Source organism: Carcharodon carcharias, chromosome 1 (genome assembly GCF_017639515.1).
Source record: "Carcharodon carcharias isolate sCarCar2 chromosome 1, sCarCar2.pri, whole genome shotgun sequence".
Lineage (NCBI taxonomy): Eukaryota > Metazoa > Chordata > Chondrichthyes > Lamniformes > Lamnidae > Carcharodon > Carcharodon carcharias.
The window spans coordinates 143,820,008-143,846,700 of NC_054467.1; the positions used below are offsets into that span (position 1 = coordinate 143,820,008).

At 42.1% G+C, this 26,693-nt stretch overlaps 1 protein-coding gene across 1 annotated transcript in view; it reads right to left on the bottom strand.

Annotated features, from left to right (window-relative positions):
* Window positions 1-26,693, bottom strand: part of LOC121275419 (protein YIPF5-like) — a 66,671-nt gene that overhangs the window by 15,315 nt on the left and 24,663 nt on the right. Inside the window, exons 4-5 of the mRNA XM_041183005.1 lie at window positions 13,600-13,745; window positions 3,891-4,072 (exon numbers count right to left, since the gene is read on the bottom strand). Coding sequence (XP_041038939.1) covers window positions 3,891-4,072; window positions 13,600-13,745 — 328 coding nt within the window. The remainder of the gene's footprint in view (window positions 1-3,890; window positions 4,073-13,599; window positions 13,746-26,693) is intronic.

The following is a 26,693-nucleotide window of genomic DNA, read 5'->3' on the forward strand; positions in this document are numbered from 1 at the left end:
ACTTTTATGCCTTTGAAATTGATTTTGATTGACAATCACATGGCTAGAAGCTGCCCAAATCTGGGATGAATATGGAAAGTTTTCTCTAGTTCGGTAGTTCCATTGTGTTGAGGCCAGACTCCATCAAGCAGCAGGATGTATTTACTGAAGTATATAAGGCACCTCAAAAGGTTCTTGTTATTTGGGCTCAAGAAATTAAATTTTAAAGTAATAAGATTTAATTGTACTTTTAGCCTTCTGGTTTATTCACTTGTATAATTCAACAAGTTTCAGCTATTTGGACTGCAGCATGGAGTTTTCACCAGTTTAGAGAGATTGGAGCACATGATAGATAGCTTGTAATATTTCAGATGCATTCCGGTTTCAAGGAGGGCTAGCTGCTTTCCTCGTGCCAATGTTATGTGCCAATATTAGACACATTTGGTCAAGTTTCAGCTTACTGGCAGTGTGAGCTTGCCTATGCAAGCTGAATTTTGACGAAAACATGGGCAGGGTTTCTCGCTCGACATGCAATCGTGCGCCCGACACACCCGAGTGTAAAATAATGCGCGGTGACGTTGTGCGATATTTTGGTTGGCAGGCGCGTGTGAGAGAGTCAGCAGCACGCCCACTGACAATTAAGAGGCCTATTAAGGCCATTAATGCATTAATTAACCCAGAGTTTTTGCTGCACGTCCAACGTTACGGTTGGCAGGCAGGCAAATTGGCCAGATGGCCATTGAATTTTTGAGGAAACCTCATCCAATGGCAGGATGAGGTTTCCGACATTCATTTTTATTTTAAATTAAAATGTTTGGGCGGAATCTATGGCCTGAATTTTTCCTGCGTCGGGCGGGCTCTGCGGGAGTGGGCCACGCGCGATCGGCTCCACGCCGCCATTTCACGCAGGTGGGCCATTTAAGGCCCACCCAACATAAGACACGAGCAGTAGTGCTCCATGCGGGCTGGAGGAGGAGGGAGAGTAGGGTCCAGCGCTTTTTCGCACATGCGTGGAGCTGCCTCAGGGAGATGGACATACTTTTGAAATAAATAAGTAAATGGTATAAAAATTAAATATGCCCCTCATGGGCCATGTTTTCATATTTCAGAATTTTAAAAAATTTAATTCATAAAAGCTTTAGGAAACCTCATCTCACTCGTGGACGAGATTTCCTAAAAAAAGTAAAGGCCGCTTGGCCTTTTCGCCTGCCCGCCAACTGTAAGGTTGGACGGGCAGCATAAAGTTGATCTTAATTAGTTCATTAATGGCCTTAACAGGCCTTTTAAATATCGGCGGGCACGCTGCCGACTCCAGTGTGTGCCTGCCGAACGAAATATCACAAGAAAGTGTGAAGACATCAAGATGCACGCCCAACATCATCGCGTGTCATTTTACGCGCCGCATGTCAGGCCCACCCCTGCACAACGACTGAAAAATCCTGGCCTATATGTTTAGGTGAGCGAGTCCAATGTGTGGAAATTTTTTCTGCATTTTAAAATCTTTATTTGATGGTTTTAAATTCTTCAGCTCCCTGAGGCAGCTTTCTGACTTCAGGGTGCTTTCATTGTGCGCACCCCTGTACCCACACTGACTGCAGCGCTCGCCCTCCTCCCACTCCCACCCCAGCATCGCTGAGAATTTCAGCGCGTGCTTCATGCTGGTTGGCCGTTAATTGGCCAGTCAGCGTGAGATCATGGTCAGGGGCTGATCGCAGGGGACTGGCTGTTTCCCGGCTGCTCCCAGGCCTGCCCACCGACCTCAAAATTCTGCCCCACGAATATGGGGCATTCTGAAGAAACTTGAATTGTAACAGGTATTTTAAAGTTTGCCTGCTAAAATAGTCTCTCGGCTTTGTAGGAAAAAAAATTAACACAAGGTCTTGTGAAGTAGTGGACAAATAACCCTTTCAAAAAGCTTTGCAACTCTCATTTTCCATCAAGTTCTACAGCTGGAAAATACAACTCAACAATAAATAAAATGCTGTTGTAAACTGATCACTTTCCATGGTTGGAATTGTCCAAAATTTTAACATGAGAGTTTTTAAGAGAGTGAATCGGGAAAATCTATTTCCTCTGGCTCATACTCAGTAAAGAGGGGTTATCAATTTACAATCGGTACAAAGGTAGTTCTGAGAAATTTCTCTGCACAGAAGTGATGGTTGGAACATAGAACGTTTTACCATGGGGAATGCTTGAGGTAGAAACCATTTTATCTTATGAGTGAAAACTGGATAAATATTTAAAGTGATGGAAAATACAAAGCTATGAGGAGAGAGTAGGGCAGTAAGATTAGTTTTGGATTGCTCTAGCAAAAAGCTGCCACGGACATGTGTGCCAAATGGTCTCCTTCAGTGCTGTAAGGTTCTTTGGTTCATTAATTTGGCGCATTACTAAATGTACATGTGGTTGAGGTAAGATAGGTCTATTGTTCTCAGTTGCACAGCACAAAATGCAGACAGAAGGACAGGGACAATTTAGATTTAGGCACCTTTGGACTTCATTAGAAACAGAAAAAGTCTATCTTTCATTGATGCTGCATGGGTAAAGTGAGCTGCATTATCAATATGGAATGTACTATTCTCCACATGATAGTCAAGTAGTGAAATGGATTACTTAATTCACCTTTAACACCAACCAAGGTCAATGTTTACATCATTTTTAAATATGTAACAGGAAATCTCAGTAATTATTTTTTGAAATTTTTTGTCAGCATTTTATATTGGTTTATTTATTGCTGGAATGGTTCTGCATTTTGTTTAAGTGCATTTGGAGAAAGATGTATTCATTCAATGACTCTGTTGGTGTAACTGTATAGCATTCAGTACAGTACGGTAACACACCTGATAATCAGGATGTTTTGTTAGCGTGGTGGCAATTTTGCAGAGATGTTTACAGGATACACTGCATTTGTCCCTGTTATTTTAATGACAAATGTTCCAAATATTTAATAAAATATTGTGGAAAGTGCTCAACAGGATTTCTCATGACAACTGAATATATTGTACAAAATATTCCACTGGCAGAATGCTGTAAATACTGAAAGGCAGCAGCAGTTAAGCCTTTTCAGATCCAGCACATTCTACAGTGCAGAATAGGCTAGCTCTAGGACAGGAAAAGGCACTTTTTTTTTCCATTTCAGAAGCAGCAGGATGGAAGAATTAGCAATTAGATTATGTAAGATGAAAAGGGAGTGTAGCACCTGAAATAATTGACCCTCTATGTGATGGGCTCCAATAAATGTAATTAAACTGCCTGTTCTCTAATACCAACTAAAAACTCATAGACAGAAATATTAGGAATGACATTTATAATCAGCAATGGCGGTATAGATTGCAAAAGCTTTTAAATATATCAAGCAGGGTTCATTTTTAAGGGAATTGTATTACAAAATTAGTAAGTAATGGCAGATCAAGCTGGTACCTTTGAAAGATTGTGAAGTTAACTTTGACGTAAAGAAAACAAACTTATGTCACAGGAACAGGAGTAGGCCATTCAGCCCCTCAAGCCTGTTCCACAATTCAGCTAGATCATTGCTGATCTGTATCTTAACTCCATCGACCCACCTTAATTCCTTAACCTGTAATATTGTTGCTTAACAAAAATGTTTATCAATCTCTATACTGCCACAAAATTGCCCACCAATTTTGCGCAACACCCCAAAATTAAATCCTGTGTTTAGATGTTAGCTCATTAGAGTACAACTTGTTCATTTCCTTTCATCATTAGTTCACAAGGTCACCAGAATAAACAAAAGCACCACCTAGTACTATTCTGGGAGAATTTCAGTCATTTGCTATGTTGATTTCAAGAGCTAGTTCAAAGTTTGACAGAAATATTTAGCAGTTTTGCAAAATCAATTTTGCATCAATCAATCACAGATGTATACCCATGATTATTAATTTGATACTTACTGGAGTGAAAAGAGGACTGCACAGCCAGAGAGAATGATCATTGGTAGGAGACAATAGCCCAGGACACTGGCCACACAGCCATATGAGACCCCTGTAACACTCATCAGGTTCAGCAGTGCATGCATCGCCAAACATCCCAAAACACTGATTCCATAAATGTATCCAAATTGTACCTTACCCGCCTGTAATAAAAAGTAGAAATAAATCATTCATCAATATAATTTAGGATCTATTTTTTTGCTAGTCTGGATATAGAGAATGGGAAAGTTGAACAGAAATATGATTAAAAAGAACAATTTGAAATTTATGAAGTTAAAAGATTGCAAAAATATTGAACAGTGCTGGGAATTAGGGAACTACCCTTTTGCATCCAGTCTAGACTGGTGGAATCCTCTCTTTGTTCAACATGCAAAGCAATTTAATAGAACAATGGCAAACAAACTTCAATAAAAGTGTAATCTACTACACAAAGGAAGAAATAAATGGGGGATAAGATTACACCACTTATGCTGACAAAATGTTAAAAATCGAAGAGATCCTTAGGTCAAAGTCAACATGACACTAAATGGAGGTTAATTAAAGACATTGTTGTGCAAAAAAAACGGGCAATGCAAATTGGAATCTATTTTGTACCTCATGCAATTTTCTTTTCCTGCCACCAGTTCTTCACCCATGGATAAAAGTTAATATTACCCCCACTATATCATAGAGTCATAAAATACAGGAGGAGGCCATTTGACCCATCCTGTCTGTGCTGTCACTTTGAAAGAGCTACACAAATAGTCTCACTTCCCTGTTCTTTCTCCAAAGGTCTGCAAATTTTTCCTTTTCAAGTATCTGTCTAATTTTTCTTTTGAAAGTTACTGTTGCATCTGCTTTCACAATTATTTCATATAATTCATTTCAGATCATAACAATTACTGCAAAAAACAAAACAGATTCTGAATAGCTTAAACACTTGAGTATAAGTTGTATAATCATACGTAGGTAATCATAGAGAAATGGCAGAAATATTAAATAATTATTTTGCATCGGTATTTATCAGGCAGATAAAACAAGTAGACTTAACATTGAATGATGAGCTGAGTAATGAGGTAAGTGCATTTAAAATTAAAAAACAATGTATTGTTATGAATATGTCATTTCATGATTCTTATGTTTTAGGGAAATAACTTTTAGTTTTGGGAACTGAATTTTTAAATGGGAGGTAAATGGGATAGGCTGGGTTTGGGAAGTCGGTAAACAAAGCCTTAATGTCTACAGTTGTCTTCGTAAGAGGTATAAATTATCCATGTGGTCCCAGCTCAAAGAAAGAATTTAAAGGGTGGTCACGGGAAAATCTTAGTGTCCACATATTTTTCAGATCAAAGAACAGGTTTGAAATGGGAGATAATTAGTTTAAATCTTTATCTGGGACATCCCAGATGTTCCATGCTGCTGTGGAAATAGATTACGGGAAGGCAGTCATTTGTTTTGGGTTTAATTTGTGTGTTTTCTCACAGAAACAGTTGGTCAGCTTGGAAGACTAAGGCCAGAATTTGACATCCTGTGGGCGGACTTGTGCCTGCTACGTCCGGCCACGAAGTAGTGTAGGGTGACGTCGGCGAGTGTCGCCCACTCGCGCGTTATCTCGCTCGGTGGACACGCGTGGCAGTCGGAAGCGTGCCTGCCGACAATTAAGTGGGCAACTGTGTCCATTAAGGAGGCGATTGAAAGCAATTTTTTTGTGATCCGTCCACTTTCATGTGGGCCTATCGGCCAGGCGGCCTTTACATTTTTGCTCAAAACTCGATCCAGGGCAGGTTGAAATCTCTGTGGGGAAATAAAATGAAAAGAGATACCCGGGCACTGTTTTTTTTAATGAAGTATGCTTTCAGGAGCTTGATTGTGCTGCATGGACATATTTTGCAGCATTTTTGTTGTTTTATTTATTATGTGGAGGTCTGCAGTTCCCTGAGGCAGCTGGCAGCCTTCAGGGATCTCACTGGGAGCACTCACCAGCACCCCTGGTGACATTGGCGCCCACCCACTTCCCGCCCTCACTAGCAGAGCTGAGCCTTTCTCAGCATGCATTTCACACTGGCTAGCCATTAATTGGCCAGCCAGCGTGAAATCACGGTCGGGGCCCATATCCTGTCGCCTGCCGATCACGCGTGCCTGACAAGCGAAACATTCAGGCCTATGAGAAAGCAATGGTATAGCTGCCAACTACCAGAATAAGGGGCATAGTGACATTTGGGAATTAGGGGTGTTATTCATCTGGAGTCACTAAGCAGGAATTGCGAGTGGAGCCCACGCTAGGAATGAAAAGTCCAAATGCACAAGGAATTAAAATTGCAAGATCTACCTGGCCAAACAATAGGAAGAGATCGACAGTGGAATCCTCGCAGAGGAAGAACACTGGAAGCCTAAGTGCCAGACTGAGAAGCTGAGGAAAAGCAAAGTGAATTCCTAAGACCGTGACGCACCTGGGTTTGGTCTCAGGAGAAATGAAGGAACCCTCAAATCCTATAACCCTGGAACTCTCGGGTGGAAAAAAATAGAACAGGGGGTGTCCCGCTGAGATTCTTGTATGTGAATATTAAGGGTTTATGAAATGTAGTATGAAGTTAGTAGGACTTGCTTTGTTTAATTCTTGGACAGCAAAAGGTTTTGCTTCAAATGTGAAATCTTGTGGCGTGATTCTTTCAGTTAAAAACTTGAGGTTTGAATTTCCTTTTAAAAGTTAATCGTCTCCCTCGGGGAGATAACACCATCGACTAAAGTAATCAAATTCAAAGAGAATAAGGCGCCTGGCCAAAATAGATGGATTACATACACGCACTTTAAAAGGATCTAGGGATGAAATAGCAGAGACATTGCTACACTATTTAATAATTTGTTAGAAAAAGGTACAGTGCCAGAGCCAATGTTATTTCTATACTTAAGAAGGGAGACTGAACATGCCCAGGGAATTATAGACTAGCTTAATATCGGTGGTCATAAAAATAATGGAATCCTTACAAAAGAAGAGAATAGAAGAACATCTAGAAAAGAAAAATACAATAATGAATAGTCCACATTGGTTTCAGAGGGGAAAATCTTGCTTGACCAAGCTTATTGAATTTTTTGAATTGGTAACTGACAGAAGACAATGGTAATGCAGTTGATGTAATTTTTCTGGATTTTCAAAAGACCTTCAATAAGATGCCTCAAAACAGACTAATGAATAATGTAAGAAAATACAGAGTTAGGGGACAAATGGCACAATGGATTGCCAATGGCTTCAAAACAGCAAGCAGAGATTGTGAGTAAGGGTCATAATTCAGAATAGCAGAGGCCAGGGAGTGGTGGGGGCGATGGTGGCATAGTGGTAATGTCAGTGGACTAGTAATCCCATAGCCCTGTATAATAAACCAGTTTTGGGGACATCAGTTCAAATCCCACCATGGCAGTTGGTGGAATTTAAATTCAAATTGATAAGCTGAATAAAAGCTAGTCTCAGTAATGGTGACCATAAAGCAATCATAGATTGTTGTAAAAACCCATCTGGCTCACTGATGCCCTTGAGGGTTAATCCTTACCTGGTTTGGCCTACATGTGACTTTAAAATCAAAAACACAATTTCTAAATTTGCAGATGACACCAAATTTTGGGGGGATAGTCAATACTGAGAGGGACTGCAAAAAATTACAAGAAGATATTAATAAACTTGCAGAATGGGTAATAATTGTCAAATGAACTTCAACACCAAGCACCCAAATAACAGAGGCCCCCTCCCTCACCCCAAGCTCTCAGGAAGGCTGCCTGGGTTCAATAGGTGGTCTTCCCAGAGAGTGGAGGGTTCAACCATCACTAGTAAAATGTCAGTGCTGATGGGAAGAGACTCTTATTTGGCTACTGAAGTGGCTAATTTGACCTCAGGGCGGAAGACCCATTCTCCACTGTCCCCCCCTGCTGGTAAAATGGCATGGAGGTGGGCAGACAACAAGCACTCCATCCCTGCCATTCCTCATCATTTTACACCCCACGCCACCCCACCAGCCCCCCAGTTCAACCCTGGAGGGCTGGTAAAATTCAACATAATATTTCTACTTGTGGTGAAAAACATAACTAGAGGCCATAAATATAAGAGAGTCACTAAAAGATCCAATAGGGAATTTAGAGGGAACTTCTACACCCGAAGAGTGATGACAATGTGGGACTCGTTATGGAAGGGAGTGGTCGAAGTAAATAGTGTAGATGCTTTTAAGGGGAAGCTAGACAGCCATAGGAGGGAGAAGGGAATAAAGGGTAGGATAGGTTTGGATGAGGAAAGATGGGAGGAGACTTGAGAGGACCATGAACATTGACATGGACTGGTTGGGGTGAATAGTCTGTCTCTGTGCCTTATATCCTATTCAATCCTATGTAACCTATATAAACCAACAAGATGGAAAAGCAACTGGAGCATTGCTGAAAAAAAGAGAAAGGCTATCAAAGCTTTTCACCTGGCATTTATCAGGGTAGACACAAGAATGCCAAATTTCTAAAGGAGCAACAGCAGTTGGTTGGCAAGTCAACTCTCATTGTTTGAGCCATTGCGATGGAAAATGTGCCAGGGAATTATTGTCCCCAATGCTTTTGTTTAATTCCTAAATAGGTGCAATGCCTGGACATGTTCCTTTTGCCTGCAGAGGACAGGTCCCTCCATATGAATATATGTAGCTTCTAGCAGGCATAAGTGAGCTACATTGTGAGCCCGACTGATCATCTTAAATTGGTTGTTAATGTAATTCTTAACACACTTGGGATTATTCAGCAAGTGATGTCCAAATGTGGAATCACATCTAACATTAGACATTATATTTTGAGTTTTGCAAACATAGGCTAGTTGAATATGATCAGTACTCTGCCTATTGCAAACAGCCGCAGGGACATGCTGTATGATATAATCCCAGTTATTGGGATGTATAGACTATGTACCTGGCATCGCATCAGCCTTGAAGTTCCTATACCACTTTACTCATTAGTATGATCAGCAGAACATCTTTTTGGCTTGATGGCAGCATCCTGTTAGTAGAAAATACCACTTGCGTTGCAACTAGATCTCATCCTCACCAGTCTACCTGCCACAGGTGTATCTGTCCATGACAGTGTTGATAGAAGCGACCACCACACAGTCCTTTTGGAGACAAACTTCCATCTTCACGCATATTGTGTGGCCCTACGACCATGCTAAATGGGACAGATTTCGAACAGATCCAGCAGCTCAGACCTGGGCATCCATGAGGTACTGTGTGCCATCAGCAGCAGCAGAGTTGTACTCAACCACAATCTGGAACCCCATGGCCCAGTATATCCCTCACACTATTACCATCAAACCAACGGACAAACCCTGATTCAATGAGGAGTTCAGAGAGCATGTCAAGAGCAGCACAAGGCATATCTGAAAATCAGGTACCAACCTGGTGAAGCTACAACAGAGGCCTCTATGCATGCTAAACAGCGGAAGCAGCATTCTACAGACAGAACTAAGTGACCTCATAATCAGTGGTCAATGCTCTGCAGTCCTGCCATACCTGGTTGTGAATTCTGATGGACAATAAATCAACTAACTGGACAAGGAGGGTCCTCGAATATCCCCATTCTGAATGATGGTGGAGCTCAGCATTCCAACGCAAAAGACAACTCTGAAGCATTAGCAACCATCTTCAGCCAGATGCTGATCCATTTTGGCCTCCTCCTGAGGCCTCAGCATCACAGATGCCAGCCTTCAATCAATTTGTTTCACTCTATGTGATATCAAGAAAAGGCTGAAGGCATGGAAAAAGCAAAGGCCAAGGGCTGTGACAACATTCTGGCAGTAGCACTGAAGACGTATTCTCTAGAACTAGCCACTAGCCAAGCTGTTCCAGTACAGCTGCAATGCTGGCATCTACCTAACAATGTGGAAAATTGCCCATATATGCCCTGTTCACAAAAAGGACAAATTCAATCCAGCCTACTCTCAAGCATAAGCAAAGCAATGGGAGGTATCATTGACAGTGCTATTAACAACTGATGCTTAGTTTGGTTTCAGCAAGATCATTTGCTCCAGATATCTCTACAGCCTTAGTCCAAACATGGATAAAAGAGCTGAATTCCAGAGTTAAGGTGAGAGTGACTGCCCTTGACATCAAGGCAGCATTTGACCAAGTGTGGTATCAATTAGGAAAATTGAAGCTAACTTGAGCTGGGGTAAAAGGTTCAACTGACTGGAGCCATACCTAATCCAAAGAAAGATGGTTGTGGTTTTTGGAGGCCAATCATCTCAGCCCCAGGACATCACTGCAGGAGTTCCTTAGTGCAGCACCCTAGGCCCAAACACCTACAGCTGCTCCAATGAACCTCCCTCCATCATAAGGTCAGAACTGGGAATGCTCTCTGATGATTGCAATCTTCAGTACCATTTGTAATTCTGCAGATACTGATGCAGTCTGTGCCTTAATGCAGTAAGAGCTGGACAACATTCAGGCCTGAGCTGATATGTGGCAAGTAACTTTTGCACTACATAAGTGGCAGGCAATGACCATTCCAACAAGGAAGAATCTAACCACTTCCCCTTGGCAGTCAACAGCATTACCATCCTAATGGTTACCATTGACCAGAAACTTAACTGGACCAGCCACATAAGTACTGTGGCTACAGGGAAAGGCCAGAGGCTGAGAATTCTGTGGAAAGTAACTCACGTCCTGAACACCAAAGTCTCTGCACCATCCACAATGCACAAGTCAGGAGTATGATGGAATACTCTCCACTTTCCTGGATGAGTGTAGCCCCCTACAATACTCAAGAAGCTCCAAACTATCCTGGACAAAGCAGTCCCCTTGACTGGCATCCCATCCACCACTTAAACATTCACTTCCTCCACCGCTGACGCACAGTGGCAGTAGTGTGTACCATATACTACATGCACTGCTGCAACTTGACAAAGCTGCTTCAACAGCATCTCCCAAATTCATGACCTACACCACCTAGAAGAACAAAGGCAGCAAACGCATGAGAACTCCACTACCTGTAAAGTTCCTCTCTGAGTCACACACCAACACCATCCTGAACTGGAAATATATTTTCGTTCCTTCACTGTCACTGGGTCAAAATCTTGAAACTCTATCTTTTACAACACTGTGGGTTTACCTACCCCACAGATTGCAGTGGTTCAAGAAGGCAGCTCACCGCCACTTTCTCAAGGAGAATTGAGGATGGGCAACAAATACTGGTCTTGTCAGTGATGCTCACATCTCATGAATAAAATAAGAAAAACTGTTCAAATTAGTGAAAAATAAATTTTAAACAGGAATCAGGACATTAATCACACACAGTGATCAGCATATGTGATGAAATTCTGGATGGGGTAGTAAAGGTGCAAACTCAAGAATATTTTAAAAATAGTTGAATGATATGATATTGATGAGGCATATTAATTGTTTTCTTTGGATGGAAGATCTAAGGTGTGAGGTATGGCTTTTCTCATCTACATCTATCTTATAAGCCTATGATGTAATGCTCTTAACTGAAACTGGTTTGGCTAGTTCTCAAACTGATTCCTAACATCTGCAGTCATTCATTTGCCTGAAATTGTTGTATATATTGTTGCTTTAAGAACCTGGAGAGCACAAATGAGGTGCATCAAATATCCTTTTTATCTTATGGAGGCAATAACAGTTCACAAAATCCAAGTGCAGTCTGATTTTCAATTCTATCCCTCCAGAAATGAAACCCATTGCTTTGTTTATTTTTTTATCAACTTGCATCATTACTTTTAGTAATTGATCTATATCTACTCTCAGATTCCTTCCTTCCTCTAACCTATCTAGAAAGCTTTTCCAAGGAGTATGTGCCCTCTTTATTCTTCTCATCAAAATGTGTCAACTTACACTTATCCAAATTGAAGCTCATGTGCCTGTTGCATGTCTATTCTGCAAATTTATTAATGTCTTTGTCTATTTTGTCATAGATCTCCTCAGTATTAACTAACCCTCACAATTTGGTGTTGTACACAAATTTTTAAATTGTGCTTCTGATTCCTGAGTCAAAATATTTCTGCAAATGGAGGACAGCCGTGGTCCCAGCACTGATCCTTTTGGAGCACCACTAATGACCTTTGCCAGTCTGAGTAACTACCTTTAACCCCTATACTTTGCATCCTGTTTTGTAACCAGCTTGCTATCCATTCTGCTGCATGTCCCAACTCCACATCGTCTGACCTTAGTCATATGCCTACTGTGAAGTACCTTATCAAAGAATTTTTGGAAATCAAAAAGATTACTATTAGCCTTGTCTATACTTTCTGTCACTTATTTAAAGAGTTCAATATGATTTGTCAAGCATGATCTTCCCTTTTGAAATTCATACTGACTACACTTAATTATATTTTCAGTTTCTTGATGTTTTGCTATTACATTTTGAGTAAGAATTCCATTATCTTTCCTACCACTGATACTAAATTAATTGATCTATAGTTCCTTTGGCTTGCTCTATCTCCCTTTTTAAATATAGGAATCACATTAGCTGTACACCAGTCCTCTGACACTACTCCCTTTTCTAATTAATTTTTATACTTGTGTAGTTGTCTTTTCCCCAACTTCTTTTTAACATGCGCAGGTGCTATCCATCTGGACCAGGGGTTTTAACTTCTCTAAGTTTAATTAGTTTATCAATTATCTCTCCTTTTTATTTCAAATGCTTTATATCCTTTTTGATCACTTCTTCGAATATCATGCCCACTATTTTGGTCTTCCTGGTGAAAACTGAAAGAAAACAATTGTTTAATATTTCTGATCTTGAGTGTGATAAAAAGGCAAAAGGAAATGTTCTCTCAGTATGCCATTAATAAACTCAGGGGTGATTTGATGCATGCTTGCCTTACCCAACCCAGAAGGAAAAAACAATTTGGACCAGTATTCTTATTTCCCAGTTTTTACTGGTGTTCCATTTTAAGGTATACAAGACCAGTTTGGACCAGTACTTTTATTTCCCAGTTTCTCCTGTCTTTTCGTTCTGGAAATGGTCATGCATACGGTTTTCCATCTGTCAATTATACTGCACAGGAAATTGAGGAGGGCACTCTCAATTTCCCGCTATGTGCAGCCAGTGAGTGCGGTCTTATTACATGTGTCTGCCAGTTGTAGTAAAGGACCCCTCTGCCTTGTAGCTAACCAGCACTATGCCTAATCTCAGAGCACTTGATGCTGACAGCAGACAATGGTGGTTAAAGTGTTCCAGACTCTGGCAGTGACATCCCTCATTTTGATGAGCAAAAAAAATCAATAAACAAATTTCAAAGATAGTGTTCCCACTAAGCCTGATGCATGATGACATAGAGCTACTTACATTCATTATGATACATTGATAGATTGGCTTACATTTTATTGAAATTCAAAATGCATGTCTGTTTCTTTCTCTCATAGCGTAAAGACTTTGAAAAAGAATGCAAACCAAGCTCAAATTTGCCTCACAAGAAAAAGAAAAATCATTTCTGCAGCCTGCCATACAAATAACATGAGCATTAAACCAGTCGCTTTTTCATGAGGAACAGCCTGAGGCAAGCAATGACATTTCTACAAGAATAAAAAGAAAAGCAGTTCTGGTGATTATCATAATGAAGCAAATTATGATATATAAAAAAGAAAAGAGGAAGCAAGCAAAATGCCACATGTAAGTAAATTACTTTTCCTGTCATTTTCTTTGCAGTGACATTTTAACGCACCAGCAACAATGTGGCTCCAAATGCCAAACAGAAAACTATTGGTCCTGTCAGATCAGTCTCATTCATAATGCTGCCATCTGCTGGTTTCATCGGATTCAGAACTGTTAATGTTTTCTGCCAGATGTGGTCAAAGTTGATCCCAATTTCTGCGAAGAAAACCAGCCTGATTTAGGATTCCACAAAAATAATTTGGTTCTCTGCTTCTATCAATTCTGATGCTGTCTGAAACTCTCATAACATGTTTTAGATTGGCTATCATTCTTTGATTAAAGGCTGCAAATTTGACACTCAACAGTTTGTTTTTAAGTAGGTACCATTCAATGACAAAGATCAGGGCTGTGGGTTATTTGGTTGAATATGTCAAGTTCCATTTTTACTATCTAGGGAATTTTTGAATTTCTGCTGTGCACTGGACTTCATGTTGCATTATTCCATCCATGTTTTCATGAAAATTGCAAGTCTTCATAATAAATGAGACAATTTATCCAGAATATAAGTCCTGTTATTTTTAAATATTTTTATTACAGTTTAGATTTTATTGCCATTTTGAACAGATGAAAACTTAAATCAACATTGATTGATGAACTTCAAATACTCAGTTAAGGTTAAAAGGGTGCAAGAGCTCCACCTGATGGTGATCTATGTTGTAATGGTCACAAAAGCTTCCCTGAGCTATTGGGCAGAATCTTCTGATCGACGTGCGCCCCGCACGCCAATGAGTAAAATGATGCGCGGTGACTTCGGGCATGCGTCACGACGTCACCATGCATCATTCTGATCCTCAGTTCAGCGGGCGCGCACTGGAGTTGGCTGCGTGCCTGCCAAACTGTCAAAGGCCTATTAAGGCCATTAATCACCTAATTGAAGTAGTTGTCAGGGCTGCCCGTCCAACCTTAAGGTTGGCAGGCAGACGAAGAGCCCAGGCGGCCTTTGCATTTTTCATGGATCCTCATCCAAGGGATGAGGTTTCATGAAGAGTTTATAACTTTAATAAAAATTTTTATTAAAATTCATTGACATTGTCACATGAGGGGACATGTCCGAATATTTTTTTAAATTCTTTTTTTCAAATTTTCAGAAGCAAATTAATCTCCCTGAGGCAGCTCCGTGCCTCAGGGAGATTTCTGCGCTCTTTCGCCCGCACAGGTTGCGCTGAGCGCTTCTGGGTGCGCCCACGTAAATTGGCAGCACGCAATCAATCATGGGTGGTGATCAGCTGCGCGACCACTCCCACCCAACCCCATTATGCACAAGATGTTGAAGATCCAAATCAACTATTTCATCACCTTTTCTAAATTCAAAGGGACAGATCATGCTGAATGTTGTCATTTGTTTAGGATTTTATTCTGCATAACTTGCCAAGTTATAGATGTCCTGAGGAGGGGTCTACACCAAAAATGTTAATCTATCATTTCTCATTATAGATGTTGAATCTGCTGTGTATTTTCAACACTTCCCATTTTTACTTCACCATGTCATAAGTTTGCTTCATAAATGGAACAAGATGCCATATTTTATTAATACCATTGAGTGTATTTTATTGAACTTCTTGTTATTTGGTGTCAGCAGCAAAATAGTTACAATATATTACCAATCAATTTTAATTAAAAATAATAAATACCATAAATCTCAAAATGGGTCAAACAATGAATTATTTAGGAGGTTCAGCGGCTGTCTTTTTTTAATCTGGCAAATGTCAGCAATATCCTACAAACACCAATTAGATGATCGACCAGCTAATCTAATTTTTGTTTGGAATGTGTTGGTCAAGGAAACAGTCTTGGTCAGGCTGCAAAGTGAACTCTGGTAATCTTTGAACAATCCAGCCACCTGAAATATGCAGATAGATCCATCTGTTTAACTATCATCTGAAGGTCAGCATCTCTGTTAATACACCACCTTCAGCTTGGATTATGAATTTGGGTCTTAATATAGGCTCAAAGTCACAACCTTCTAACCAAAGCCAACATTATTACCAACTCAGCCAAGCTGAAACACATCACACAGTGCAGAAGTGTGTTACTCAGAAGTTTTCAAGGGGCTGTAATAATAACCTCTTTAGCCTTAATTCTCCAATGTTCATGGAAAATTTTAACAGCGATTTCAAAAATGCACAAGACAATTGTTGTTCATCTGAGAGAGAGATGATTGGGAGGAACCTAAGAGAGGAGCAGTAACTCTGTCCTGATGTTCTGTAATCTTGTATATAGTTAGTTGCATAAATAAAAGTACTTTTAAGGAAAGATCTTTGCCTCCAGCCAGAACTCTTACTAGAGTTAGACACCCAATGGTCTTCTGAGACAACTCAACAATAACTGATGGTGACAGCAGTGACTCCACCCACAGAGAAACAGTAACAAACGGCAGGAAAGAGCCAAATGAGAAGCCTAGCAGGAGCAGGTGAAGGATTTCAAGGCCAACCCAGCAGCCAGACCAGAGAGTGAACCCACAAGGACAGCCCAGCAACTACCACAGAAAAGCAGCATGGGAAATGGGAACCTTGATCCAGGGTGAGCAACCACTTGTATATTACTGCTCCCAAAATCATTCCAGAATGTGGAGAACCCATGACAGGCTAATCAATGGCAAGCATGTTCAAAGAGTTCTCTAACTTTAACTTTAACACCTATGTGTTCTTTTGTTCTATTGTTGTTGACACCTTTTGATGATCTGCTTCTATCACTGCTTGTTTGTCCCTACAACCACACCCCCACTCCACTTCTCTCTCTCTCTCTCTCTCTCCGCCCCCCACACACCTTAAACCAGCTTATATTTCAACTCTTTCTTGGACTCGAACTCAAGTTCTGTCGAAGGGTCATGAGGACTCGAAACGTCAACTCTTTTCTTCTCCACCGATGCTGCCAGACCTGCTGAGTTTTTCCAGGTAATTCTGTTTTTGTTTTTGTAATCAATGGCAAAACTGGAAGAGATAGAAACATAGAAACATAGAAACTAGGAGCAGGAGTAGGCCATTTGGCCCTTCAAGCCTGCTCCACCAATCATTATAATCATGGCTGATCATCCAACTCAATAGCCTGCTCCCGCTTTCTCCCAAACACCCTTTGATCCCTTTCGCCCTAAGAGCTATATCTAATTCCTTCTTGAAAACATACAATGTTTTGGTCTCAACTACTATCTGTGGTAACGAATTCCACAGGCTCACCACTATTTGGGTGAAGAAAGTTCTCCTCATCTCAGTCTAAATGGTCTACCCCATATCCTCAGACTGTGACCCCTGGTCTGGACTCCCCCACCATCGGGAACATCCTTCCTGCATCTACCCTGTCTAGTCCTGTTAGAATTTCATAGGTTTCTATGAGATCCCCCCTCATTCTTCTGAACTCTGGCGAATATAATCCTAATCGACTCAATCTCTCCTCATATGTCAGTCCCGCCATCCCAGGAATCAGTCGGGTAAACCTTTGTTGCACTCCCTCTATAGCAAGTACATCCTTCTTCAGATAAGGAGACCAAAACTGGACACAGTATTCCAGGTGTGGTCTCACCAAGGCCCTGTATGATTGCTGCAAGACATCCTTGTTCCTGTACTCGAATCCTCTGGCTATGAAGGCCAACATACCATTTGCCTTCTTTACCACCTACTGCAACCGCATGCTTACCTTCAGTGACTGGTGTACAAGGATACCCAGGTCTCATTGCACATTCCCCTCTCTCAATTTATAGCCATTCAGATAATAATGTCTTCCTGTTTTTGCTACCAAAATGGGTAATGTCACATATATCCACATTATACTGCATCTGCCATGCATTTGCCCACTCACTCAGCTTGTCCAAATCACCCTGAAGCATCTCTGCATCCTCCTCACAGCTCACCCTTCCAACCAGCTTTGTGTCATCTGCAAATCTGGAGATATTACATTTAATTCCCTCATCTAAATCATTAATATATATAGTGAATAACTGGAGTCCCAGCACCGATCCCTGCGGGACCCCACTAGTTACTGCCTGCCATTCGGAAAAAGATTTGTTTATTCCTACTCTTTGTTTCCTGTCAGCCAACCAGTTTTCTATCCATCTCAATACACAACCCCCAATCCCATGCACTCTTATGTGGGGCTTTGTCGAAAGCCTTCTGAAAGTCCAAATAAACCACATCCACTGGCTCCCCCTCATCAACTCTACCAGTTACATCCTCAAAAAATTCCATTAGATTTGTCAAGCATGATTTCCCTTTCATAAATCCATGCTGACTCTGTCCGATTCTACCACTGTTTTCCATGTGCTCAGTATTAAATCTTTTATAATGGACTCTAGAATTATCCACACTATCGACATCAGGCTGACTGGTCTATAATTCCCTGTTTTCTCTCTGCCTCCCTTTTTAAATAGTGGAGTTACATTAGCTACCCTCCAATCTGTAGGAACTGTTCCAGAGTCTATAGAATCTCGGAAGATGACCACCAATGCATCCACTATTTCTAGGGCCACTTCCTTAAGTACTCTGGGATGTAGATTATCAGGCCCCAGGGATTTATTGGCCTTCAATCCCATAAATTTCCCCAACACCATTTCCCTACTAATACTGATTTCTTTCAGTTCCTCCCTCTCACTAAACCCTGTGTTCCCCAACATTTCTGGTATGTTATTTCTGTCCTCCTTTATGAAGACAGAACCAAAGTATGTATTTAGTTGGTCAGCCATTTCTTTGTTCCCCATTATAAATTCCCCTGTTTCTGACTGTAAGGGACCTCCATTTGTCTTCACCAATCTTTTTCTCTTCACATACCTATAGAAACTTTTACAGTCAGTTTTTATGTTCCCTGCAAGCTTACTCTTGTACTCTATTTTCCCTTTCTTAATCAATCCCTTGGTCCTCCTTTGCTGAATTCTAAACTGCTCCCAATCCTCAAGTCTGTTGTTTATTCTGGCCAATTTGTATGCCTCTTCCTTGCATCTAATACTATCTCTAATTTTCCTTATAAGCCATGGTTTGGCCACTTTTCCTGTTTTACTTTTGTGCCAGACAGGAATAAACAATTGTTGCAGTTCACCCATGCGCTCTTTGAATGTTTGCCATTGCCTATCCACTTTAAGTAACATTATCCAATCCATCATAGCCAACTCGCGCTTCATATCATCGTAGTTTCCTTTATTAAGATTCAAGACCCAAGTCTCAGAATCAAGTACCTCACTCCCCATCTTGATGAAGAATTCTATCATATTATGGTCACTCATCCCCAAGGGGCCTCGCACAACTAGATTGCCAATTATTCCTTTCTCATCACACAATACCCAGTCTAGGATGGCCTGTTCTCTACTTGGTTCCTCAATGTATTGGTCCAGAAAACCATCCCGTATACACTCCAGGAATTCCTCCTCTACGGTATTGTTAATAATTTGATTTTCCCAATCTATATGCATATTAAAGTCACCCATAATTACAGATGTCCCCTTATTATATACATCTCTAATTTCCTGTTTAATGCCATTCCCAACATCACCACTACAGTTTGGAGGCCTATAAACAATGCCCACTAATGTTTTTTGCCCCTTAGTGTTTCTCAGCACTACGCATACAGATGCCACATTGTTGGAGCTAATATCTTTCTTGGTGTAGCTATGCTTCGGGTCTTATGATCAAGAATAACAAAGACCAGATTAGTACCTTGTTGTACGCTGTCAGTAACATTGCAGGCAGGGGCCAGCCTCTTACAAGGATGTCATCGGAGCCTTTAACTCACACTTTAATCTCTATCAAATCATCATGGCCAGTATTTTGCAACCCCCACTGCAGCGTGTCTCCCCCGGAGGGTGCGGTGAGCCATTTAAATCTCCATTCAGTTCGGTGGGACCATGGAAGGGGCTGTAAAATGCTGGCCCATCATAGAGACGGCAAAATTTAATCAATAAAGCTAAAGACCAGGTGAAGAAATCAATTAATTCACAAATAATCTCTATGATTTGGCTGACAATTGAGTACAGAATATTAAGACGATTTGATAAGAGGTAGAACAGAGATTGGTACTTCAGAAGTAACTCTGTTAGACTTTGTACAATCTTGGAAAGATTTGACACTAACTAAAGTTGCTATTGGCTAGAAAGGCTGAAGAGTGAAGGCAGAATCGAATCTTTGTAAGAGGTGAGAGAGAAATCCTGCAGCCAGTTTATTGGGTGCAAAAATGAAAGTACATTGCAGCAGCAACCAGGGAAGCGTGCTGAAAGGGCACCAACTGCCATATGTAAATGTCCCCACCATGGTGGGGAGAAGATCCACAGGGGTGAAGAATGTAATAGCAGAACTGCACAGTGCCATGAGCGTGGCAAGGTTTTTTTTTTATTCATTCATGAGATAGGGGCTTCGCAGGTTGAGCCAGCACTTATTGCCCATCCCCAGTTGCCCTTGAGAAGGTGGTGGTGAGCTGCCTTCTTGAAGCGCTGCAGTCCATATGGTGCACCCATGAGGTACACCCACAGTGCTGTAGGGAAGGGATTTCCAGGATTTTGACCCAGCAACTGTGAAGGAATGTTGATATATTTCCAAGTCAGTTTGGTGAACGACTTGGAGGGGAACTTCCAGGCGGTGGCATTCCCATCTATCTGCTGCCCTAGTCCTTCTAGATGGTAGTGGTCATGGGTTTGGAAGGTGCTGTGGAAACAGCATTAGTGAATTCCTGCAGTGCATCTTGTAGATGGTGCACGCTGCTGCTACTGTGTGTCGGTGGTGGAGGGAGTGAATGTTTGTGGATGTGGTGCCAATCAAGCGGGCTGCCTTGTCCTGGATGGTGTCAAGCTTCTTGAGTGTTGTGGGAGCTGCACTCATCCAGGCAAGTGGAGAGAATTCCATCACCCTCCTGACTTGTGCCTTGTAGATGGTGGACAGGCTTTGGAGAGTCAGGAGGTGGGTTACTCATTGCACTATTCCTAGCCTCTGACCTGCTCTTGTAACCACAGTATTTAAATGATTAGTCCAGTTCACTTTCTGGTCAATAGAAACCCCCAAGATTGATAGTGGGGGATTCACTGCTGGTAGAGCCATTGAACATCAAGGGGCGATGTTTGGATTCTCTTTTGTTGGAAATGATCATTGCCTGACACTTGTGTGGCGTGAATGTTATTTGCCACTTGTCAGCCCAAGCCTGGATATTGTCCAGGTCTTGCTGCATTTGGATATGGACTGCTTCAGTATCTGAGGAGTCGTGAATGGTGCTGAACATTGTGCTATCATTAGAGGACATCCCCACTTCTGACCTTATGATGGAAGGAAGGTCATTGATGAAGCAGCTGAAGATGGTTGGGCGGAGGACACTACCCTGAGGAACTCCTACAGTGATGTCCTGGAGCTGAGATGACTGACCTCGAACAACCACAACCACCTTCCTTTGTGCTAGGTATGACTCCAAACAGCGGAGAGTTTTCCCTCTGATTCCGAATGACTCCAGTTTTGCTAGGGCTCCTTGATGCCACACTCTGTCATCTGTTGCCTTGATGTCAAGGGCAGTCACTCTTGCTTAACCTCAGGTGTTTGGCTCTTTTGTCCATGTTTGAACCAAGGCTGTAATGAGGTCAGGAGCTGAGTGGCCCTGGCGGAACCCAAACTGGGCATCAGTGAGCAGCTTATTGCTAAGCAAGTGCTGCTTGATGACCCCTTCCATTACTTTACTGATGGTCGAAAGTAGGCTGGTGGGGCGGTAATTGGCTGGCTTGGACTTGTCCTGCTTTCTATGTATAGGACATACTTGGGTAATTTTCCACGTGGCTGGGTAGATGCCAATATTGTAGCTGCACTACTACGGCTTGGCTAGAGGCACGGCAAGTTCTGGAGCACAAGTCTTCAGTACTATTGCCTGAATATTGTCAGGGCCCATAGCTTTTGCACTATCCAGTGCCTTCAGCCATTTATTGATATCATGTGGAGTGAAGCAAGTTGGCTGTATACTGGCATCTGTGATGCTGGGGACCTCCGGAGGAGGCCGAGATGGATCATCCGCCCGGCACTTCTGGCTGAAGATTGTAGCAAATGCTTCAGCCTCATATTTTGCTGTGCTGGGCTCCTCCATCATTGAGGATGGGAATGTTTGTGGAGCCTCCTCCTCCAATGAGTTGTTTAATTGTCCACCACCATTCACGATTGGATGTGGCAGGACTGCAGAGCTTAAATCTGATCCGTCGGTTGTGGGATCGCTTAGCCTTGTCTATCACTTGCTGCTTATGCTGTTTGGCACACAAATAGTCCGGTGTTGTAGCTTCACCAGGTTGACACTCATTTGTAGGTGTGCCTAGTGCTGTTCCTGGCATGCCCTCCTGCACTCTTCATTGAATCAGGGTTGACCCCTGGCTTGATGATAATGGTAGAGTGGGGGATATGCCAGGCCATGAGGTTACAGATTGTGTTTGAATACAATTCTGCTGCTGCTGATGGCCCACAGGGCCTCGTGGATGCCCAGTCCTGAGTTGCTAGATCTGTTCAAAATCTATCCCATTTAGCACATTTGTAATGCTACACAATACGATGAAGGGTATCCTCAATGTGAAGCCGGGGCTTCATCTCCACAATGACTGTGTGGTGGTCACTCCTACTGATACTATCATGGACAGATGCATCCTGGTTATGTTAAAACAGTATGTTGTTCAAAAAACCCTGTGTTTGCTAAGTGAAAGGAAAATTATTTTCAAAGGAGGTCTATAAGAGAAATATAGGAAACAGACAACCAGAAAATCATCTTTCTAGGGAAAATAAAAGAAAACAAAAGCCAAAACATTGAAGTCAATGGATGTCGTGTAGACTTTAAATTGGATACAGGGGCTAGTTTTATCTGATATATTCAGTGGCTGAAAAAATTTATTCTGCCACCTTCATAATCTATCTCCAAGGTTCAAGCTAAATGTCAAAGGTCAGCTTGATGCAACATTAAACTACAAAGACAGCAAAATCTTTGAGACACTATAGGCCTGAACTTCCTCGGAGTGGCAATCAGTGTCGGATTGACACTCCCTGCCCAATTGCTTAGGTTAATTGTTTTCCCCGGCCTGTCTTGCCCAATCTTCCGACTCAGGCAGGGCGAGATCCCCGTCGCCCAGTGTCAAAGTGCAGCAGAATTGAAATGAAGGAGTCCACGCCCCCTTTCCAGGTAAGTTTAAAAGGCCATTGAAATTTTAAGGTCCTTAGAAACCTATAAAATTCTAACAGGACAAGACAGGTTAGATGCAGGAAGGATGTTCCCGATGGTGGGGGAGTCCAGAACCAGGAGTCACAGTCTGAGGAGACGGGGTAGACCATTTAGGACTAAGATGAGGAGAAATTTCTTCACCCAGAGAGTGGTGAGCCTGTGGAATTCGCTACCACAGAAAGTATTTGAGGCCAAAAAATTGTATGTTTTCAAGAAGGAGTTAGATATAGCTCTTGGGGCGAAAGGGATCAAAGGGTATGGGGAGAAAGTGGGAGCAGGCTATTGAATTGGATGATCAGCCATGATCATAATGAATGGCAGAGCAGACTCGAAGTGTTGAATGGCCTACTCCTGCTCCTAGTTTCTATGTTTCTTAACAGGCCAGGGTGAAGGTAAGTGCCTAAGGTAAGTGGATTGGATTTGGGGAGGGTCAGGGGGTATTGGATATTGTGGGTGGGGGATCAGAGGTCAGTGGGGTTTGAGGTTGGTGGGGGGCAGATTTGAAGCCAGAGGGGGTTGGGTCTAGTCAGTGTTGGGCCTCTGGGGGTGGGAGAGGGGTAGTCAGGTGAGCCTCGGGACGAGGGTTCAGACCTTGGGTGGGGTAAGGGCCTCGGGTTGCAGTCCAGTCGGGCCTGTGGGGGTGTGGGTGAGAGTTGGGTCCACCAGGATGGGGGAGGAATCCTGTGCAGGCGCGGAGAATCCCATAAGGAGGGGTTAGTGGGAGACTCCTGAGGAGATCAGAGATTGGGAGAGTCCCGTGGAGGATGGGGCTAGTCGGGATGTGGAGGGAGACCCTTCAGGGGGTCGGAGGTGTGGGTTTAGTCCAGTTTGTTGGGTAGTCAGGGGCAGGTGAGTGGTTGTGGGGGATTGGAGGGGTGGTGGAGCTCATTGGAGGTTGGGTAGTCAATGCTTGGGGGAGTCCCGTGGAGGGTCAGGGGGATGGGGGGTCATTTGGGGTCTGTACAACAGTTACCCAGAAATTAAAAATGGCTTTAATTCTTCTAACTTTTTCTGGGTAGCTATTGGTGTAACCCAGTCGGAACCATCCAAAGTTTGTGATTTAAGTCACATTTTTGGATGGTTCTCGGTGCAGGGCAATTGCCCAGGGGAAGTGTGTGCTTCTAGGCAATTGCTGTGCAAACCCTTACCTGTGAACTTCCAAAGGGGACTCCCCATCGCATCTTTGGGGTACCCTCCAATCCAGTACTGGGGAGCTTGGAAGTTAAGGCCCTATATGTCATTCAGAACAAGGAATGTTCTTTGTTGAGCAGAAAAGCCTGTATAGAAGCTAATCCTTAAGGTAGGTGAAGTCAAAGAATGAGATGATAAAGCTTTCATTGAGGAAGTCAGGGTATTCACAACCTTAGCTGCTCAATATTTGCCAGCAACAGAGCGAAGTTGCAAAGGTAAGATGAAGGATGTATGCAGGTTTGCACATCCTTGATGGATGGCCACAGTATATTCCTATAACCACGTCCTGAGGCAATACTTAAAACAACATCTTCACATTAGCATCATAGATGGCCTCCTGGTCTGTAACAAGCAATCGGTGGTACCAGGAACACTCCACCTGGGAGTCCTTCAAAAGATTCACCAAAGTCATCTTGGTGACACCAAGTATCTGACCAGGGCACAACAGTCTGTATGGTGGCCAGATATCTCACCTTCTATTGAAGAATGCTCTCCAAATGTGTCACCTGCGCCATTCACAGGCAGGAGCAGAAACAGTCTCTCCTGCCCTCCTCTTTCCCACCCAGGCCATGGAAACACCTTGGTATGGACCTATTCGAATTCAAAGGGAAAGTGTTTCTCATCGTTGTGAATTATTATTCCCACTGACTAGAGGTGCAAAAGCTACATGGCATTAGTTCTGAAGCCATTATAAGCTCCCTAAAGAGGATCTTTTCCACACAATGGCATTCCGGACACAATTTGCCAATGAGTATTCCCAATCCTTTACAGCATCACGTGGATTTGTCCATGTCACAAGTTTGCCGAAGTGCTCCCAGGCCAATGGACTGGCTGAGAGAGGGGTACGTGCCATTAAAGGCCTATTCAGAAAAAATGAAGACTTTGAGCCACCCCTGTTCAGTTATCGCTATACACTGTTGCAGAATGATTCTGTCCCATGAGGGCCTTTGAAAGGCTGCAGGCTAAGAACTCAACTTTTCTTTCTTCTCCATACATTGATACTAAACACCATGGTAGAAGACCATGGTTGTGCCAGATAAAGGGAAAGAAATTACAGAGCAGACAAGCCTGCACTTTCAATCAATGACACATGGCTTATGACCTTCCCATTCTTGAAAGGGAGAGATGACGTGGGTTAGAGACCAGCAGCAAGAAGCTACCATAATGAAGAATTTACAACAAACAAGATAATATCCATTCCAGACAGAAACTGGTATCATCTGAAGAAACAGGAGTGCCCTGATTTCAATGATAGGAAACCATTAGTGGGGTGGGCTGCATACCCTGATCCTTAGGAGGACATCATGCCTGCAGAACCACTAATGAGGGGAACAAACAGTGATCAGGGAATGAGTTTGGAATGAACAGATCCACAACAACTCAAAAGGAACTCTGCACATGTTCAAACCACCAAGGAGACTATCCCTTTAAAAATAGAGACTTTGGGGGAGGTGTAGGAGGATGTGTATATAACAATATAGGGATAAAGACTTGGGGGAGAAGGATGTAGAGTAAAGGGTTAACTCTAACACTGCTCTAATAATAGCTACTGAGCAGGTGCATAAGGAGCTAAGTCAAAGTGATGTCACTCAGAGAGAGATGGGTGAGAAGAACCTGAGAGAGCAGCCATAGCTCTGTCATGATGATCTGTGACCTTGTCTCTAGTTAGTTAGTTAAGGAAAGATCTTTGCCTCCAGCCAGCTCTTTTACTGGACTAAGACACCTAGTGTCTTTTAGGACAACCCAACAATAACAGCCTGAAAGTCCAATTAGTCCAGTTTATCAATTTCTGTCCCTAATTTGGACATGCCAACAATCCCATCAAAGACAGAAAACTACTCAGGCTTAGGAACATGTGAGGAAATTCTTCACCTGAGAATATTTGTTTTTACATTTTAACCCTATTCTGAATTCAAACAGAACAGCCAAACAGATTCTTCTGTTTGTAAGCATGCAAGTTATTACAGAAGTGAGTGAAGTAACCAATTGAACATGTTGTCTAGCCTCAACTTTTCTAAACATACATTCTAAGCTAGAGCAGGGCTCCTTTGTCAGAGAACAAAAAAGAAATAACAATGAAGCTGCCACCCAAGTAAATGACTAACTGGAGCTCTTAGGAGTGAGGTTAAATAGATTTATAATGCCCATCCTTGCATTTCTTATGTTCTTGGTGTTTATTGCAGTCATCACATAAGGCCAATAGCTGTGATAATAGAACTGCCAGTTGATTGATTTGATTTAAAATATATGTGAAAGTAACTTACATGGATAAAGGTATCATTCATGAAAAGCTGTTAAGACCAAATATACTATTCATGAAAAGCAAGTTGCGCAATAATGCCTTTCCCCTTAGCAGTAAATGGCAAGATATATCACGAAAATCCATGAATATGATTTATTAAGGAGGAACAAAGCTGGTAAAAAGTAGAGTCAAAAGTTATGTTTAGGTCAGCATCTTTGGAATATAAATCATAGATCTGTAAGTCTTTGCAAAGTAATTTGCTTATGCTATCCATTAAAAATTAATTTGATGAATGATTAGGTGCAGTTAATTAGTTAAAGATGTAACACAAATTGGTTTAATGGATCATTCTGATCCTTTGTGGCTTGATTCTAGTTCAAATTGTTGTATGGACTTAAAATGTTTATATATTGACAGGGCAATTTTTCCTGGATACATTAGACGTTAAAGGGCCTCTGATGTAGCTAAAATGGAATCTTAAGCTAACATGCCAGTTTAGCCCATGTTTAATGCAAAGCACCACCTTGATAAGA